General features: G+C 34.2%; 2 protein-coding genes across 7 annotated transcripts in view; both read right to left on the bottom strand.

The window, feature by feature from the left end:
- LTN1 (listerin E3 ubiquitin protein ligase 1) overlaps positions 1 to 14,585 on the bottom strand; it is a 28,564-nt gene extending 13,979 nt beyond the window's left edge. The window contains exons 1-13 of the mRNA XM_039368890.1: positions 14,430 to 14,585; positions 12,431 to 12,634; positions 11,213 to 11,311; positions 10,674 to 10,904; positions 9,749 to 9,801; positions 8,891 to 9,071; positions 7,700 to 7,873; positions 5,594 to 5,784; positions 4,927 to 5,074; positions 3,361 to 4,119; positions 2,033 to 2,074; positions 696 to 888; positions 218 to 457 (exon numbers count right to left, since the gene is read on the bottom strand). Of these exons, the coding sequence (XP_039224824.1) occupies positions 218 to 457; positions 696 to 888; positions 2,033 to 2,074; positions 3,361 to 4,119; positions 4,927 to 5,074; positions 5,594 to 5,784; positions 7,700 to 7,873; positions 8,891 to 9,071; positions 9,749 to 9,801; positions 10,674 to 10,904; positions 11,213 to 11,311; positions 12,431 to 12,634; positions 14,430 to 14,471 (2,557 nt within the window). The 5' untranslated portion in view covers positions 14,472 to 14,585. The remainder of the gene's footprint in view (positions 1 to 217; positions 458 to 695; positions 889 to 2,032; positions 2,075 to 3,360; positions 4,120 to 4,926; positions 5,075 to 5,593; positions 5,785 to 7,699; positions 7,874 to 8,890; positions 9,072 to 9,748; positions 9,802 to 10,673; positions 10,905 to 11,212; positions 11,312 to 12,430; positions 12,635 to 14,429) is intronic.
- A 2,552-nt stretch (positions 14,586 to 17,137) lies between these two features.
- The window catches only part of RWDD2B (RWD domain containing 2B), a 6,077-nt gene continuing 4,879 nt past the window's right edge, over positions 17,138 to 18,335 (bottom strand). For all 6 annotated transcript variants that reach the window (XM_039368903.1, XM_039368898.1, XM_039368902.1 and 3 more), the window contains one exon: positions 17,138 to 17,503. In XM_039368903.1, the coding sequence (XP_039224837.1) occupies positions 17,269 to 17,503 (235 nt within the window). In that variant the 3' untranslated portion in view covers positions 17,138 to 17,268. The remainder of the gene's footprint in view (positions 17,504 to 18,335) is intronic.

The following is an 18,335-nucleotide window of genomic DNA, read 5'->3' as shown; positions in this document are numbered from 1 at the left end:
TTTCTCAACTGAAAAAGGTGTGGTTTTAGTTCATGTTTAAACAATTTATGTTATGTACATGCAAACATACACTTAAATGCAGAAATTCTGTTTTCCCAATATTTCTACCTGAAAAAATGATCACCATTTTTGTAATCTTTAAAGTTACAAATAAGAAGTAAGAAATATACCAAGAAAATCAATATGGAATTGGTCAGAGATACATAAGCAACTGTACCTGATAAACGTGTTATATCCTGGGTCTGTGCACATAACTGGAAAATAGTGAATAACAAATCTTCAGAGGATGGCATCATTAAACATCCTTTAACCGAAGTGAAAAAACTGGAGGCTATGTCACAGATGAAAGACACTGATAGTTCTGTATTTCCAGCTTCTGAAAGATCCTTAGCTTTTGAGAGAGCGGCTTGAAGTTTGTCAATTATCCTTTTAACATAAACTTCACCAATTAAGGACTCTATGGATTAAAAGAGACATTTTTATTTCATGATCATAAAACCACCAGCTCTACTATTATCAGAGAATTCTCATTTTTAGTATCCTGAAAAAAAGTCTGGCTTTTTATTAGCATACATGATAAACACTATACTGTCTAACTTACCTATGCCAGTGCCTCAAATGTTCTATCCATGGCAAGTTAGCCTTCTCATTCTCCTAGAAGTCTATTACTCATTAGTAAAGTCTGAACCACTTACCATTTTTAATCAACTGGGATAATACCAAGCTTAGGAGAGTCCATTGTTCTGAATGAAATGATTCGGCTGAAGTTACTGTCATCTTCAAGCTGATGTTACACAGATCATCGGCCAAAGTCACAAGCTTCTCACCTAATACATCTCCTTTTAGCCATGTAGAACTTAAGGAATGTTTCTCAGAGCTTGAACAGGCCTAATGTTTAGAAAGCACACAAATATTTTTCAAATTAGTTGTTTACTCTTTTAATCTCCAAGTAAACCTCTTGGTTTGTTATAATAATCTGCATTAAAAACATGCACTTTATGCTTTTTAAATGTATTCTTCAAAGTACCAGATCAGTAAGATCCATTAAAGCATTATATATAAAAGGTGATATCCTAGCCCACAGAAATACTTCTAATCAAAAATACTAGATACTAAATTTAAAGACTTGGTTAAATCACAGTTAATTAGAACTTTCCATCTTGAAAGGAATCTTGAAAAATAGGCTATCAATAGATTTCTAAGGCATCTGAAACCACTGTTTCACTTTAAAGCAAACAGGACTCAGTAACAAGTTGCTGGAAAAACATACTTGCTTATGCCAGCACATTTTGTGAAATTTTGTGAAATATTCCTTCAAACATTCTGCAGAGCCATATTCATTTGAAAGACTTTGGCACAGAAAGCCATGTTGTATGTGTTTTGCTCAGCTGAAAGCCAGGCTGTATCCGTTTCACTTATTAATTTTCCCCCTAATTTTATAAGTAACACAAGGCAGTTTACAGACATTGTACTTCTTCCAGCCTATTTTCCCCATAGCAACAACCCTGTGGGGTGGATTGGGGCGAGTGATTGACCCAATATTGTCAGCTATCTTCCCCGAGTCTGTCTTGAAGGTGAAATGGAAAAGAGAATTCTTTGCATTTCCTTTTTTTTAACTGATCTGCTCCCTTTCCAAAGCATTTCACTATTCTCAGAGGTTCAGCAGAAAAGAAAAATCAAGCATTACCCTCTTGGCTGCTCTCATCTAATTTCCTTAGATGTTTATTTCAAAATCATCTATCTATATAATATATAACCAAAACAGTCACTTTAACATAATAATAATGATATATTTGGTAGTCAAAAATGTTTATGCAATGAGAAATTACCTGCAGGCAGGCAACAGAGGGAAAGCTGCAGCCAAGCAATATGAGCTCAATCATTCCAAAGGAACAGTGACCCAGCAAGCCATAACTAGAAGGAACAACTAAAATACCCCCCCCCCCATACATACTGAAGCAAGTTGGTGCTTCTCTGGATCCCAGATTAATATGAATAAAATTGGGGGGGGGGGAGAGAGATTTAAACGTACCTTTTGGATTATTTGAAGAAGAATACTCCATTTTAGATTCATCTTGAAAAGAAAAAGAAATACCATGAAAATATGACAATAAAAACTGAACAATTTCCCAGAATTATGTAATATTAGGAAGAGATATGAATTCAACAGAGAAAAGGTGAATCTGGGTATGAATGGCCATACATGATATACCTATTGGCCACTTATTTAAACAGCTGTGTTCTTCCCTGGGTTTTGAAATTACCTGCATAACCACAGAAAGACAATTATTTGATCAAAGGAGGTTCTAACGTGCAACATTTTCATCTACAAACTCTGTGAATCACCTTTGCTGTACAGATTAGACTGCTGCATAGCTCTATTTAATAATGTATTTAATATAATCTTGAGTAATACTTCTTTTCTAAAGAAACGTATACATACATATGGCCCATGCATAACATCTCACTGTTCTATTCAACATGAAAACTAGACTAGATGTAAATGAGATCTATTTTCATTGGGTATTCCTAGTCAGAAGCTCAAAAAAATGTGTACTTGAAGAAAATTCAGTCTTTTCCCTTAAGCATAGTACTTTATTTGTCTTATCATCAGAAAGTATGGCTAGTGAAAATGTAGACAAAAACTTGAATGTTCACAATACCTAGAGGGTGAAACTATGTCTCAGAAGACAGATGTTGCCTCTCTTAATTGACCTTCCAAAACCTAGGAAATACATTTAGTTTGATATATAAAACTGATTTCAGTGGGACTTCATTACTAATCAATTTGCAGTTTATTTATTTATTTATTTATGAGACTTATATACCGCTTTAAGTGCAAGCACTCTCTAAGCGGTGTACACCAGTAAGCAATGTATATATATATTTACATTGCCCCCAACAATCTGGGTCCTCATTTTACCTACCTCGGAAGGATGGAAGGCTGAGTCAACCTTGAGCCGGTGAGATTTGAACCGCTGATCTGCTGAATACAGTCAGCTAAAGTGGCCTGCAGTACTGCACTCTAACTGCTGCGCCACCTCGGCTCTTTTTGTGCTGTTCTTTATATTATTTTACAGTGTTGGCCTGAAAACTCATTATAAACTGTACCAAGAAATGAATAAGAAAAATCAGTAACAGATAAAAAACAGATGCTTTTAAAGGATAATTAAAAGTATTTTATAACTACCTTAATGCAGTTCCAATTCTAAATATTAAGAAATGCATGCATGTTATTTGGTAAGCCATAGCTACCAAGATGCAAGTACAAATGTTAGTACTCCACAAATTCTAATTAGTCTAACAGAATATATTAAAACAAACTGAAAGAAATCAATTTACCGCATAAGAAAACTATACCTTTGTTAAATCATTGAGAATATTTTCCCTCTCTATGGGACTGCTGCAGCAATGGAGAATGCTATATAAAATATCAACCAGGAAGTCTGTCTCTTTTCTCCAATCTTCTTTCAGCCAAACAATTAACTTTTCATGCAGAAACTGAATAGATGGATTTTCATATTGAACATCGTTTCTTTCTTCTACAAGCACCTGGAAAACTTTACGAGAAGCAAAGTTGCTGAGCAGAGCAGAGAGGAACTTTAAGTGTTGATCAGATGTCTGTTGACTGGTGTACCCTATACTTAGTACTGCAAGTTTACAAACTAAAGCTTCTAAAGATTCATTCTGTAGAGGAAAAACATGTTTCCCATGAATTTCATCAATAACATTACTGGATTCATTGCTAGTTCTCATGTCAACAAAATTCTCATGTTCGGTGTTAATTTCAGCTTTTCTGTCTTCTGCAAATCTTACATTTACAACTTTCTTTCTATTTTTTTTCATCTCGTTTTCTGGGTTCTGCAGAATTTGCAACAAAGAAGACATGGCAGCCAGCGATTTCTCATCTGCGTCCATTACAGCAACATGTCCCACACATATATTTGACAGGCCATCCCAAAAGTTAGATAACATTCTCTGAAATGTGAGGGTTGTTCTATCATCATTAGTTATTTCTGCTTTTGTTTTCCAAACATTCAGCATGTCTGCTAGCTCATAAAACAAAGGTCCATTTTGTAACTTGGGCTCTTTAATTACTGTATCAATGAGAGGAATTAACTGCAAAGAAAAAAACAAATGTATTTTAATCCCAATTTGAACTAATACCTTTTGTGAAAACTGTTTCAACCTAAGCACTTTTTTTATTTTTAGTTATTTTTTACAAGCCCATGTGGATAAAAGTTCATCTCATGAGCAGAAGTGAGACAGAGGGAATAGGTATGTGAAGATAGTTCTCGACTTACAACCATATTTGAGTCCCAAATTTCTGTTAAGTGAACTTTTCCCCATTTTACGACTTTTCTTGCCACAGTTGTTAAGTGAATCACTGCAATTGCTAAGATACTAAAATGGTTGTTAAGTGAATCTGGCTTCCCCATTGATTTTGCTTGCCAGAAGGTTACAAAAGGGGAATTACATGACTCAGGGATATTGCAACTGTCATAAATATATACCAATTACCAAGCATCCCAATTTTGATCATGGGTTCATGGGAAAAACGGTCATAAGTCACTTTTTTCAGGGCCATTGTAACTTCAAATGGTCACTAAATGAATGATTGTTAAGTTGAGGACTACCTGTGTCCAGGTCGGTGCTATGTACAATTCAGCAATAATATAATTAGAGAAAATAGAAGTCTCATTGTTGTGTAAAGGGGAAATGTTTATAGGAGGAGCAAACAGAAGCAAATTTGATGATAAACATGTATTTTCAGGTAACATTTTTGTTGCTTCACAAGAGCATATTTCAACTGGAAATTGTTCAAACCACTGGTACAAATTAAACTCACCAACCTTGTATTAATATAAAAACCAGTTAAAACCTTTAAAGATAATCCAATATTTTATTTTTGCCATGATACCATACCTGGATATTTATAAGCATTTCTTGTATTTTAACTTGTTCTTCTTCTTCCCCAATATTCTGCAGGACTGTAAATTGTAAACACTCCATAAAAGTTGATATGATTGCTGAAGATTCTGAACGACAAACCATCGCTCTTTCAGTGAATAGCCTAAGGAAACAGAATGAACACTGGCTTGAGTTATTTGTAAAAATAACAAAATCAGAAATTAATCAATTAATTAAAGTTAATTTTCACATTCACATCAGATTAAATGATGCTATAATCAACAATTAGATTCATATGGTGTTTTTAGCACCAGAAACCTAATTTAAAAACATAAAACAAAAAAATGCTACGCAGAGGAAAGCTTACAAACTTTCATCATCAAAATACTAATTTAACAGTTTCATTACAATTCTCAGAAGACCTAGTGCAGAGGTAGGCAACCTTTGCTCTTTTATGACTCGTGGACTTCAACTCTCAGAATTCCTGACCCAGCCATGCTCATAAAAGAGCCAAGGTTGTCTACCCCTGACCTAGTGTTTGCAGTTTTCAAATTCAACTATTTCCTATGCTTCATCTTTAAATAAAACATAAATACTATCTACACATACGTACACACTTAAAACATAAACTTAAAACACATAAACATTATTTGATTAAAAAAGCATGAGCTAATTATCATACCCGTTAATTATAGAAGTGAAGAATGTTGTTGAATAGTTCAACTTTGGATCTGCAACATTATGAGGCACCTTGCTAATAAATGGCAAGATATTAGGATATATAATAGTAGCAAGTCCCCTTCCTCCTTCTCGAAGCACTGTCCATAATTTTGGTAGAACTCCTTTTTTTGCATTCACGTGGCTCCAACAATCCTACAGAGCAATAAATGTGAAGCAGTAAATTACAGAATACTTTGTTTCTTGATACTGAAAATGAAGCATCCTAGTTTCTTAACTTGACATTAAATAAATTATCTGGAGATAGAGACATAACTAATTAAAATATTATGTACTGGTTCATAAGGGAAAAATTAAAATGTTGATATGAAAGATAAAGCTTACCCATTTAAATCTTCTACCAAATTATTAGTGAAATATCAAATATGTTGGCTGTATTAGATAAAAACAAAATCCAATTAAGGTATGCTTATTTATTAAACAATCTCAAAAAAATTTTTCAGGTGGCTCTTTGGCAGTAAGCTTCCTGATTTAAATGGGAGGTACTAGGAATTACTCAAGATGATCCTTGGTCAATTGTGAACCTGAGAAGAGGACCTAGAAGGTAGAAATTCTCAGTGGGAGATGTTGGAGAATTGTGTTTCCATTTTTACTTCCAGCTGCCTGCTATTTTAAGAACACCTGGTTTTTAACAGCATGTTTCAATATATTTTTTTCTTTTTTTATTTTCAAAAGTTAATCGACTGGTTGAATGCTGATCTAATTGAACCCCATGCTGAATCTTAAAGTGATTTTTTAGAAGTTCTTTGTATTGTTTTATTGGCTGCCATAAATAACTTCCACTTCTTCCACATGGAAGACACGGCAAATTTTGGGTAGTGAAAGAGATCTGACTTGATTTACATTTGTACTGAACTTTCACTACAGGAATTTTGTATTTTATTGTCTTAATTTTTTTAAATTTTGAATGGAAATCTTTTTTTTTTTTTTTTGTTGGGAAATTTCTTCTCAGTGTTTTTGAGACTAATTTGCTATGGTGCTTTTCATGTCTTTGAGAGGAGCTGTTTACAACTATAAAAGTTCCACTGTTTACAACTATAAAAGTTTAACTACTGAAGTAATTTGGGCTATATCAAACTATAGTAAAAATGCAGGCAATATATTAAGACAAAGCTTATTGGGAAAGCTGGAAAAACAGAATACTTTCTAACTTAAAAGTTCAACTTGAAAATTTGGATAAGAAGCTTGATAAAGTAACAATGACTTTAAATCAACTTGAAAATGGTAATCAGATGCAAGTAACAGATTTACAACTAGACGTATTAGAGTGTAATTTGCTGCTGGCAGACCTGAAAGATGAGACTGACTTGGAAAATACAAGTTGGTTAGAGAACACCGAGAAAGATATGAATTTTAAAGACTCAAAGTTGATAGAAATGACTAGTGATGTTTTTCAAGATCAAAGGAGATTGGGGAATGGAGTTATTATACCCAATCAGAAAACATGTAAGAGATGTAATGGTACAATTTACAGGAGACATTTTGATACAACAAATGCTATGGAGATATATACAATTTTAGGGTATAAAATCCAACTGTTAGGAAAGATCCCGCTTAATATCTTAAGGTTAAGCCTTATTTTTAATAACCAATTGAGGATATTTGATCCTGAATGGACCAGAGACAATGATTGTGATGACTTATGGTACACCAAAAGCCTTTATGGACTCTCTATGAGTGGAATACCATAAATAGACTGCTAACAGAGGATTTTGAAGTTTAATTTAGCTCTTGGTTTTACCTGTTAACTATGTTTCCATATAGCCGATAGATGTCAGGCTAATTGGGTTGGGTAAACAGAGTGGTAGAAACTTATAAATTGTGGGTTGCCCACTTCACAAGGGAGGAGGAGTTATTATCTTTGAAGTATATTTATCTGTATTCAATTCCGGAGACAATTTAAGTGTATGTGATTTTTTTTAATGTAGTTTTTGTGTAGTTTTTTCTAATTTTCTAAAGTGATAAAGATATATAATCTGAAAGATGCTTGTGAGTTAAGTAATGGCTTCAATGTATAATGATGTAAAAACATAATGACTTCCAGAATTACCTGAATAGTAGTAAGAACATGAAGTACAGCTTCCCAAAGAGCAAGGCATACAATAGCATCACTATCATCAATGCTAAGGAGAACGGCTGGACAAACTCTTGATGCTTCTGCATTCATGGACTCAGGAATGTGCTGACAAAAGGTAGTAATCACCTCAAAGAAAGCAGAACGAACCTAAAATAGAACAAGAGGAAACCTGAATATGTTCATGTTGACATGATCAGACTATAAGTAGACCTCGCTTAATGATGGTCCTGTTAAGCAACCATTCAAAGTTACGGCAATGCTGAAAAGCTTTATGAAAAACCTTCCCTGTTGTTTGGGTTCACCCAATTGTTTGGGATTATATCTTTCCATCAGCCTGCAAAGCAGACCAGGCAGGAAATATAGCTAGATGAGCTAATTCAACTTTACAGTGAAATTACATTAACAAAAACTTGCAAGTCTGATAAATTGACATCTCTCCCTCATCCTTTATAACCAAAGAAACTAGGAAAGGTGTCTTGTGAGCTGCTTACCCTGCCCATATTCCTGTTATGGGCTAAATTGCCTTTTATCTGATTGTTCCCTTTGCCGTGTCTCCCAAAGTCAGTGTCACATACCATTATATCTTCTGACATTGTAAAGCAAAGGCAAGTTGAAGTAAAATCATAAGAGCGCTTGCAATCACTTAATTTTAACTTAGCAACCACTTCACTTAAGAACCAAATCTCTGGAACCTGCAATTTCCCTGCAGGACTACCCTCCCCTCCCCAAATTTCATGATTTATTTAAAATAAATGTTACACTTTACAACACAAGATAACGTCTAGTAGAAAAATATGAAACTACTTTAATAATTAAAATAGCTGTAATTTCTTTTGAACTAATATTTTAAAACTTCTTCACAGAAATAGTTCTTATCTAGGACTAACATTTAAGAAGTTGGGATATAAGGTACTACTTAGGCATTAGGAAATTGGAACACAATCTTCATCATCATTTTAAAGAATTTTAAACAATATTGCCAGCTCAAAAATTGTAATAATACTAGATGTTATTTTAATGGGATTTTTCCAATATTTTTTTCAGCTAAATCCAGTAAATATGAAAAACATGTTTTGCGATTAAAACAAAAAGCAATCTTAATGCCTACAATTTATAAAATTCTCATTTTATCTTCGTTATATTTCAGAATAACAATAAAGATACCTGTGCTATGTTATCTTTCCCGTATTTCCAAAATTTGTTTTGAGAGAGCAATGTCTTAAGCCTCTCTTCCAATGATTTAATTTCATTATTGGGCATCATACAAAGCAATTTCTTTAAAGATAACAAAGAAGAAGTTATAACTCGATGAAATTTGGCTTCTCTTTCTTCTTCTGGAACTGTTCTGCATAAAAAAAAACACAAGAGCATGGTTTACAAATACAAATTTTACTATATTTTTTCATATTTGATTTTAAATCCCATTAAAGACAACACACCCATATCCTGAAAACCAGAATCTTAACTGTATGAATGGAGCAACTGCACAGATCTATTATTACTGCAAATAATAGGAAGTCATTCCCCAAATTTCCCCGTTTTGTCAGGTTTGTTTAATTTCCCCTTGAAAGTCACAAAACTGAGTGCACATCAATGGCAACTGGAGTTCCCTAATATATATCATTTCTTATTAACACATTTAGAAATCTGCACATTCAGAGAAATCAAAATAGGTGAGAGTCAACTGACTTCTTTGTTAACAAGGTTTTTTGCTGTGCAGAAACAACACAGTTCTTATTAATGTGAAAACTCTTCAACCTTCATCTTGAAGAGGGACTTAACACAACTGAAGCTCTGGCCAGCAGTACCAATGGCCAGAAGTTTCTCTACATAGAAATTATGCAGATACGGAAACGGCTAGAGGAGGTCTCCAAAGAGAAAACCTAACTGGGAGAATATAGTTCACGTCACCTGACGTGGTAGAGGCTAAACATCTTTTACTTCCTTTATTTCAAGAAACATCTTTTTCAATACTTGAACTAAATTTATTTTTCCAAAGAAATAAAAATATACCAAACATACTGTGGATCACTTAGTGTATCAGGAGTTTCTTTCAAAAGATGATCTTGTAGTACCTGGACAAAAAAAGTCAGATATCCTTAAATGGAAAAATACTCAATTTATATATAAACATTTTTTTAAAGTACAATAATGCAATATTACAATGTTAAATGTACATTCCCTTTAATTTAAAATTATCATGGTATGAATCCAAGTGCAACTTTGCATATTTATTCTGCTTAAAAATGTTATCTAATGATTATGTCTAAAGCACTCCACCCAGACAAAAAAGCCAAAGAAATGAACATAGTGGAAATATATAACACACACACACACACACACACACACACGCACGTACGCACACACACACACACATATATGGAATATATATGAATATATATGAAGAAAACGTTTCTAAATTTCAGTTTCACATAATATAAATTCAAAATAATTTAGAAAGAACGGTTTTCTTTAATTGTATATGTGAATTGTAATAAGACTTATTGATACTATTCTTAATAAGTTATTGTGATTTCAGAGAAAGTTAATTAAGCAGATACATTTATCATTTTATTTATTTATTGTGATTTAAATAGTATTTAGAGTAGTAGTTTATGGCTCAGGGTACAAACTGGGAGACTGTGAGTGGCAGTTTTGCGTCAAGCGTGAAACCAACTGGGTACCTTTGAGCCAAGCTCAGCAGTAGGAAGAAGGTAATGGCAGAACTGTGCCAAAAAAACAGCAAACTCATCCAGGAAGTCCCAGGCCACAAGGCCGACTCGAAGGTGCAAAACATCATCATTTTAAAAAGTGGCAGTGACTGGAGTATAAAAGCAAAAAATTGTTCCCATTGAACTTCTTTAAGTAGCCACAGTATATCCCTTTCTGTTAATTTTTAATTAGATAGTCAACAAAAATTAAAAAGCATACAAACTTGAAAACTTACATTTAAAATTTCATCTTTACAAAACACTAAGGCTTCAGATTGCTTGCTTGGTGGGAAGGCCTTTTCAAATGCCTCTTTTGCTGCTGATGCTGCTGGAGAGTAAATATCACACTGAGCTATAAGCCAATATCCCATAATGTTTTTTAAATGAGGAGCTAAATGTTTTCTGACTTTCAGAATAAGCTGTTCGAAAGCTTGCTGTGTTGCTTCCCGGACTCGGCGATCATGATCCTATCATAAACATTGACAAGTACAAAAATAATTATATAATTTCACTATACATATGAACAATTTCAGATTACCTATTTCTCTAAAGCAAATTTTACTGAGTCGTATCTTACAATTAAAAATATACATATATGAATCCCTGTTTTTCTGTATGGTTTTCCATACCACACTAGAGCACTACCATTGGTGTATCTCATTCTAAGCTTTCTGCAAAACAAATCAACCTTCCAAGAGGTACAACAGAACTTTGAATTCATCTCTGACCACTACTGCAGCTAATTAAAAGCATAAATATAAATTTCAGTACTTACAAGAGAAATTTTACAATAGATTCTAGGCCAGTACGGTAGAACTCCTTTAACAATCTCCGTCTCTCTTTCTTTGCACATTGCCCCAAATTCTTGCATAGCCTAAAATTAAAAATAAGTTTGTTTGTTTTTTTTTAAAAAAACCCTGATGATTATCCAGTGTTCTCTATTGTGGTGGTTATTTTAAAAAAGCTAATGTTTACCAATTGATACTGTGTGTACAAGACAGCACTGATTTTTTTTAAAAAAAATCTATTTGTTTACTAGACTTCTATGGCCACCAATTTTAAGAAACAAAACTCTCAGTGGCTTTAAAATTAAAGAAAGAAAAGCCTGGTACCTCAGCCACTTTCTTCTAAGGCATCCAATACAACCAACTCCAGGCTCCAACTCACCCAACCCAAACACGATTTCTTACTCTGCACAATGTCACTATGTGAAATGGGCAGCTATATAAATAGTATAAATAAAGAATTTTGCAATATATGTTGATGTCTGTCAATGTATATTGATTTAATACACATAACACACTGTGCATTTTCTATGTCAACATTTACTGAGTTTGTACAATAATTTTATCTTTTTAAATTAATCAATTAAGTTCTAACAGGAAGCTCCTTGTCCCATTGTCATGATTTAATATCCATAAGTTTATTAAAATGGAATGACAAAAATGCTGTGAAAATATAACGCAGTATTGAATTTTATATCTAAAATTTGGGTCTTATCACTATAAGTGATATAAATGAGGAGTTATAAATTAACATGGGAGAGAGCAAAAAAGGTTACTTAATCCAGGTTTAAAAACCTGAAATATTGCTAAATATTCACTTTCTGTTTGTCAACTACTTTCTATTGATGTAATGGAAGAGTAGAACAATGATATTCCAATCAATCAAGTGTATTTAAAAAGTTGGCTGAATTATTTTTTATTTTCCAATGTATGCATTTGTTAATTTTCTGCTTTTGTTTTTTGATATTTTATTGTTACATTTTATATAAATGTTAAAAATTATTTTTTTAAAAAAAAACAAATTACAAATAAATTATAACATCAAAAATGTTACAGTTGAGAGCCACTTTGGTCTAGTGCAGACTTGTCAAACACTTGCAGGAAAATATTAGAAAAAAACAAACAAAACACCAAAATCATTTTACAGCAACAACTAATCCTTTAAATAAATATATAATGACCCTCTAAATATAATATCACAAGCCTACTTTTAACTTGGTTGTGACATCTCTTTTGGAAAGTTTTCTTAGCACCATACGAAAATCAGCATCTATAAGGGTATCTATTTCTTCAGCTCCCTGAATTGCAGGAATGTATCCCAGGTCACTTGAAGAGGTGCCAAAGCCAACAAATCCAGGAATAGTTCCTTGTTCTTTAGCTAGAAGTTCAGCTGTTCTTCCACTGCTAGAAGGCTATATTTGAAAGAGAGAAAAAGAACTGCTGTTTGAGAATTATTGTAAAATCCTAAACAAACATTATGTTCGAAGCTGCAATTTTTATTTTAGTTTTTTATATCCCACCTTTACTATTTTTATAAACTCAAGGCGGCATATGTATCTAATTGCTAACTTTATGGTTTGCTTCTTGATTCCTTCTTTACATTGTTAAAGCAAATAATACTGTTTTACCTTTCCAAGAAAAAAAAGCTAAAGCTTACAAAATATTAAAAAATTATTAATTTATAATAAAGTTACAATAAAGTTAAAAATAGTAAGTAATTGGACAATTTTGTGAATTAAGTTACAGCAGATTAGTTGTTTATTAAGAAAGCTGACAAAATATAAGACAACTTAACATCTAGTGAGAATTTCACATTTGAATTATTACTAATATGCTGTCACCAAATTTTCCCATGCTGTCAACTCCCATACTTCTGAAGGCAATTGCACATATGTGATTCCCAAAGAAAGTGCTATATTTAAAAAGTTAACTACGTATCAGAATTGTCTGGTGTTCCGAATGAGCTTCTCATTGGTTAAATACACTATAAATTGATATTCTAATTCCTAACCATCATTTCTTCTTCCTATCTTCATCTACCATTTTTTCCCTAATTTCATCACTTTTATTTAACTTGAGTTCTGCACTTAGAATGAATTCCAGAAACATATTTGAACAAATGTTATTGTACAGCAGCAGTTCCCAACCAGAAGTGCTTGCACCCATTGGGGGTGCGAGAGCTTGGGTTTAGAAGTTTCAAAAGGATATTGTATATAGCATAATTTTTTGTAAGGGGTCCGAGAATATATCAGAAGCATTCTAGAGGTGCGGGGTATAGAAGAGGATGGGAACTGCTAACCTCTGATGGCCTTCACAATGCTACAGGGTTTTCATTCTTAAATATTTAGGATGTAATTTTACAGAAAACAAACAAGCAGTAGGCCTGATATATTCACAGTTATCTACTACTGAAAACATGTAATCAGTAAGAGTGCATCAAGTTTTGAGAAGATAGCTACTAAATGTATGTATGCATGTATATATATATGTACGTATGTATATACATGTATATATATGGCATGTGTATATGTGTGGTACGTATGTGTATGGGTAGCAGGCAACAGAATTTCATTTTTAATATGGGCCAGTGTGCTCGTAGTAAAAATGACAATAAAGGTTATCTTAACAATTTTCAGACATGATATTAAGACATTCCAGAGACAGCAAGATTCACAAACTACAAGGATGTAACTCTAAATATTTGAAACTAACAGAAAGGAGTATAAATTATTACAGCATTAAAAATGTGCACATAACACTGTCCACAACCAAGAAAGCCAACACCACATGGAAATAATTTGTTATCTGAACTAATTTTTTGACATTTCAAACAGTTCCGAGGCATGTACTTTTTAGAGACCGAAATATTACTGGTTCTTTTCCCCTCTTGAAAGTTTAGGCACACATTTGTATTCCTTAAAAGGAGACTCGCCCTACAGGAGGGAGGTTGTAACGAAGGTCCCGCGAAGTCTCGTTAGAGAAGTTACTAACAAATATTACCCCCTTGCCAGTGACAATTAAAGCAACACTTTTAAAACTAGTGTCTAGATATTAGTGCGGAATAAGCTGCTTATTTATTTAGCCAAAAGGTAGGCAAAGCTGCCCTCCATGCCTCTCTTTTAAAGTTCGAAAGCGATGAAAAGGCAATCCGACATGGCCTCTCTCCAGAAATACTGAATTCCCTCCCAGCGACATCAACTCGCTTACCCGTACGTTGCCCTTAGTTCGCTGCTTGTTCTTGCCTCCCATGATAGCGCCTGCAACGCCGTCTGAAACCGAGAAAAAAAAGGAAAGGGAAAACAGAGGCGGGGAATAGAGTTGGTCCCATGGACAGGAAGTGGGGGAAAGGCTGTTTCCGGGTTAAAAGGAAGTAAAGGTAATGGCGGAAGGGACGCCAAAGGCCGTAGGCTCCTCCCCTTTAGTACGCCTCCCTCAGCCTAGGGAAGGATGCAGAGTATACGGCATGTTGTTCGGGATGGGGGAGGGGAGAGAACGGGATGGGGGGAGAGAACTCGCGCGAGGGAATAGTTGATGAACTAGTGAATTTACTGAAAGATGTCCAACTAAAGCATTTTTGCGTTTATACTTGCTAGATGTTTTCTTAATTATTCTAAATTAATGGTCAGTTTTAAGATGATGATGATGCGCTTATACACCAATCAGTACTAATTACGTTTTACACTGAGGGGGCTGTTACTGTATTTGGCGGTCACACAGTATGTTGTGATAACAGAATTTATGCTCTTTTTATAAGAAAGCTCAAAAGGCGTTCTTCAAGTGTGTAGATCATGATTATCTACAGATTAAAAAAAAAGTTGCAGCCGAAACATACTGGTATTTGCCTAGGTTTATTTAAGATAACTTTTTATTCATTTAATATTTTTAACTATGACAGAAGCAACACCTCCCCACCCCCCCAAAAAACCCACAGGGATAAAAATACATTGTCAAAGAGGATTGTTTTTAAAAAAAAAAGGCAAGTGCCATCAGGTCTTCAATCCATTTAGTAAAAGGGATAATATATTAACTTTTCAACGCTGAACTCTCAGGGTGTTTTGGCCATAAGGTCACAGAGAACTTACGTTATCGGGCTATCAAATTCCAAGTACTAGGTATGTAGTACAAAAGAATATGTGAAAATATTTGTTTTTGCCACACAATTATATAATCCAATACTTTCTCCCAAAACTTATTAAGGGTAAAACATTGTATAGAGAAACATTATTATATCTCCAGAGTAATTGGTTTTGATAAGCCTTTTTATGTAAATGTAACAGTGTTGAATAAATTCTAATTTTTTTTATAAGTTATACTTTGAGTTCCATTGACACTCTTGTTATAGCACTCTCCTATATTGTCTAGGCCGGGGATAGGCAACCTCGGCTCTTTTATGACTCGTGGACTTCAACTCCCAAAATTCCTGCTACTAAGTGAATTATATTTTTTGATATACACATACCCAGATATTTAGCAGTATCAAACAAATATGGAATAGATGTTCCTTAAATAGCTGGGAAACTAAATTTTCATCAATAGGTATCAATTCCAATTTGGAACAGTTAATATAGTATCCTGCTATTTTACTAAAGTGATCTATGTTTTACATCATCACTGGGTTAATAGTAATCTGAGGTTTAGAAATAAAGAATGCCTGCTACAAATAAAAACCCTTTTTGTTCAACTGAGTTATGTACTACTCTGTAGATCTCCTTATGTTGTTCAATTCCATAACCCAAGGGTTCCACACAGATGTTAAAAAGCAAGGGTGAAAGTGGACTTCCTTGCTTGGTTCCTTTAAATGGTGGAAAAGTAGAAAACATTCCATTAACCTTTACTTCCGATGTATTAATTTTATGAATTCCAAATCCAAGTTTATTTAATATACCAAACATTGTATTTATATATTTTGCCATAAAGCTAAATTCTTAACCACAGCTTATTGAATTTATCTGGATCTCACCAGACCCTGAATCACAAACCAAGGCTGCCTTATGTACATCCTGATGACCACTATTAGATTTTTTTTTTAAAGCTATGCTACCATTTCTAGCCAGGATTTTAGCAGCCTAATTACAGTACAATAGCCTTAACTAACTACAAGATGAGTTCTCACATGCTCGACTAATGGTCCATTGAATGAGAAAATTCTATTTTGCTACTTCCCCTTTTGCTATTAACCTTGTACAGTACTTGGACACTTTCCCTGTCCACTAGTATCCACCTCTAGGGAGCGGTGCTCATCTCCATTTCTCATCCATGGGAGGCAGTGTTATTGGAAGACACTTCTATGATCATGTGACCAGCATGACTATTACGCCGAGGATCATGGAACTGTTGCCTTCCCACTAAAATGGTACCTATTTATTTACTCGCATTTGCATGCTTTCAAACTGCTAGGTTGGCAGGAACTGGGGCAAGTAATGAGAACTCATCCCATCAAGCAGCACTCCAGACTGTCAGCTTTTCAGATGACAAGCTAAGCGTCTCTAACCACTGAGCCATTGCATCCCAGATTATCCAATATACAGTAAAATAAAAATTCCATATACATGAGTATATATTTGAAGGTCTGGAATTAAAGACTTCTCTAGATCGAGTACTAAAATTATCGATATCAAATTCTGTGACACTATTTGCTATTTCTGAAGAAACTGAACTATATATCCATATAATACTATAAAAGGACTAAATATTTTTAATATACAACTTGCAAAAGGCTTAATTTTACTGGGGGCCTATATGATGAATAGGTAATATAATAAATAAAGGTCAGATACTGTACATAACCATTTCTTCCATCCCTGAGTAATATAAGCACAGAATTTGCTATTTTTGAAGTAGAAACAGTAATGAGGTATTGATAAAATATCCAGAAACTTTGCTGTGCTTAAATTACCAAAGCAAATAACATTTTCTGGCATCCAATTTCAATTCCATTGATTTATTTTTCAAGTATAAAATAATACAACTTTTAGAATTCTATTCTTTCATTAAAATAAAAAGAAAAAAACCTACATCCTTTCCTTATTGCTTTTCCCACCTTAACTTATTGTCCTTCAACTCCAAAATACAATTGAAATATTTCACCACATCTCTTGTCAATTAAAAAATGATACAATTGTCCCAAATCCATGTGATTCCCTCTAGCACCATGTGCATCAAATATTTTTTCTTCAAAAGTCAAAAACTTCTTTTCCTTCTCCATGTTGGCTTCAGTCCCTTCTATGGAAATGTCTTCTCTGTGACGGATTAAAATTCGCTGCCATGATAATCTTCTTATCCTAACACAATGAGAATATTATAAATTATTGAAGCACAGGAAGTATAGGTTAGTTACTAGTAATGATTTCCCATTGAAACCAATAGATGTTAACTGTGATAAAAAAATTCATAGGAGAAACTATTATTTCCACTGTCATAAGCTTTATCTATACAAGGAAACATGTCTCCACTCCCAGGCTGAGAAATGCACTCCTTAATAATTGTTTTCTAATCCCCAATATCCATGCTTTTGGAAAAGCATCCAAGAATTTTAGAATTAATGTTATGTTTACTGTTACTTTTGTATTCTGCATTATTATAACTGCCTTGAGTTAGGCGACTTACAAATTGAATGATAAAAAAAGGAAATACCGTATTTTTCCATCTATAAAACACACCCTTGTATAAGACGGCCCCCAATTTTCTAAACAAAAATTCAGAAATCAACATTTTAAATATTAAACAAACCACATCTTTAATGGCAGTAAAACAAGTGACCATGCCATCACACAAGGGAGGCGACTTCCTCCAATCAGATGGCGCTCTGTGGGCTTAGTCCCGCCCACCCCTTGGCCTCAAACACTGTACTGAGGCAGCTTCCCGGGGCCTCTTGTGGCTTCAGCCCGAGCTGCACCGGTGAAAAACAGGTCATAGAAGGCGGCTTCAGTGGGACTGGCAGCATCCTTGGGGCAGCGTGATCCTCCAGCACCAGGCAGCATCTCGTGCCGGCTTTCTCCCCATCCAGGCAGCCTCTCAGGCCAGCGATATCCTCCTGCACCAAGTGGCATGGCAGCGTCATGTAAAAAACCCACACAGGCATGCCCTGGGCTTCGGAGGTTACCATTATTTTTT

The sequence above is a fragment of the Crotalus tigris genome, unplaced genomic scaffold (assembly GCF_016545835.1).
Source record: "Crotalus tigris isolate CLP2741 ecotype Arizona unplaced genomic scaffold, ASM1654583v1 scf7180000020943.996319, whole genome shotgun sequence".
Lineage (NCBI taxonomy): Eukaryota > Metazoa > Chordata > Lepidosauria > Squamata > Viperidae > Crotalus > Crotalus tigris.
This window is presented reverse-complemented; position numbering and strand designations above follow the sequence as displayed.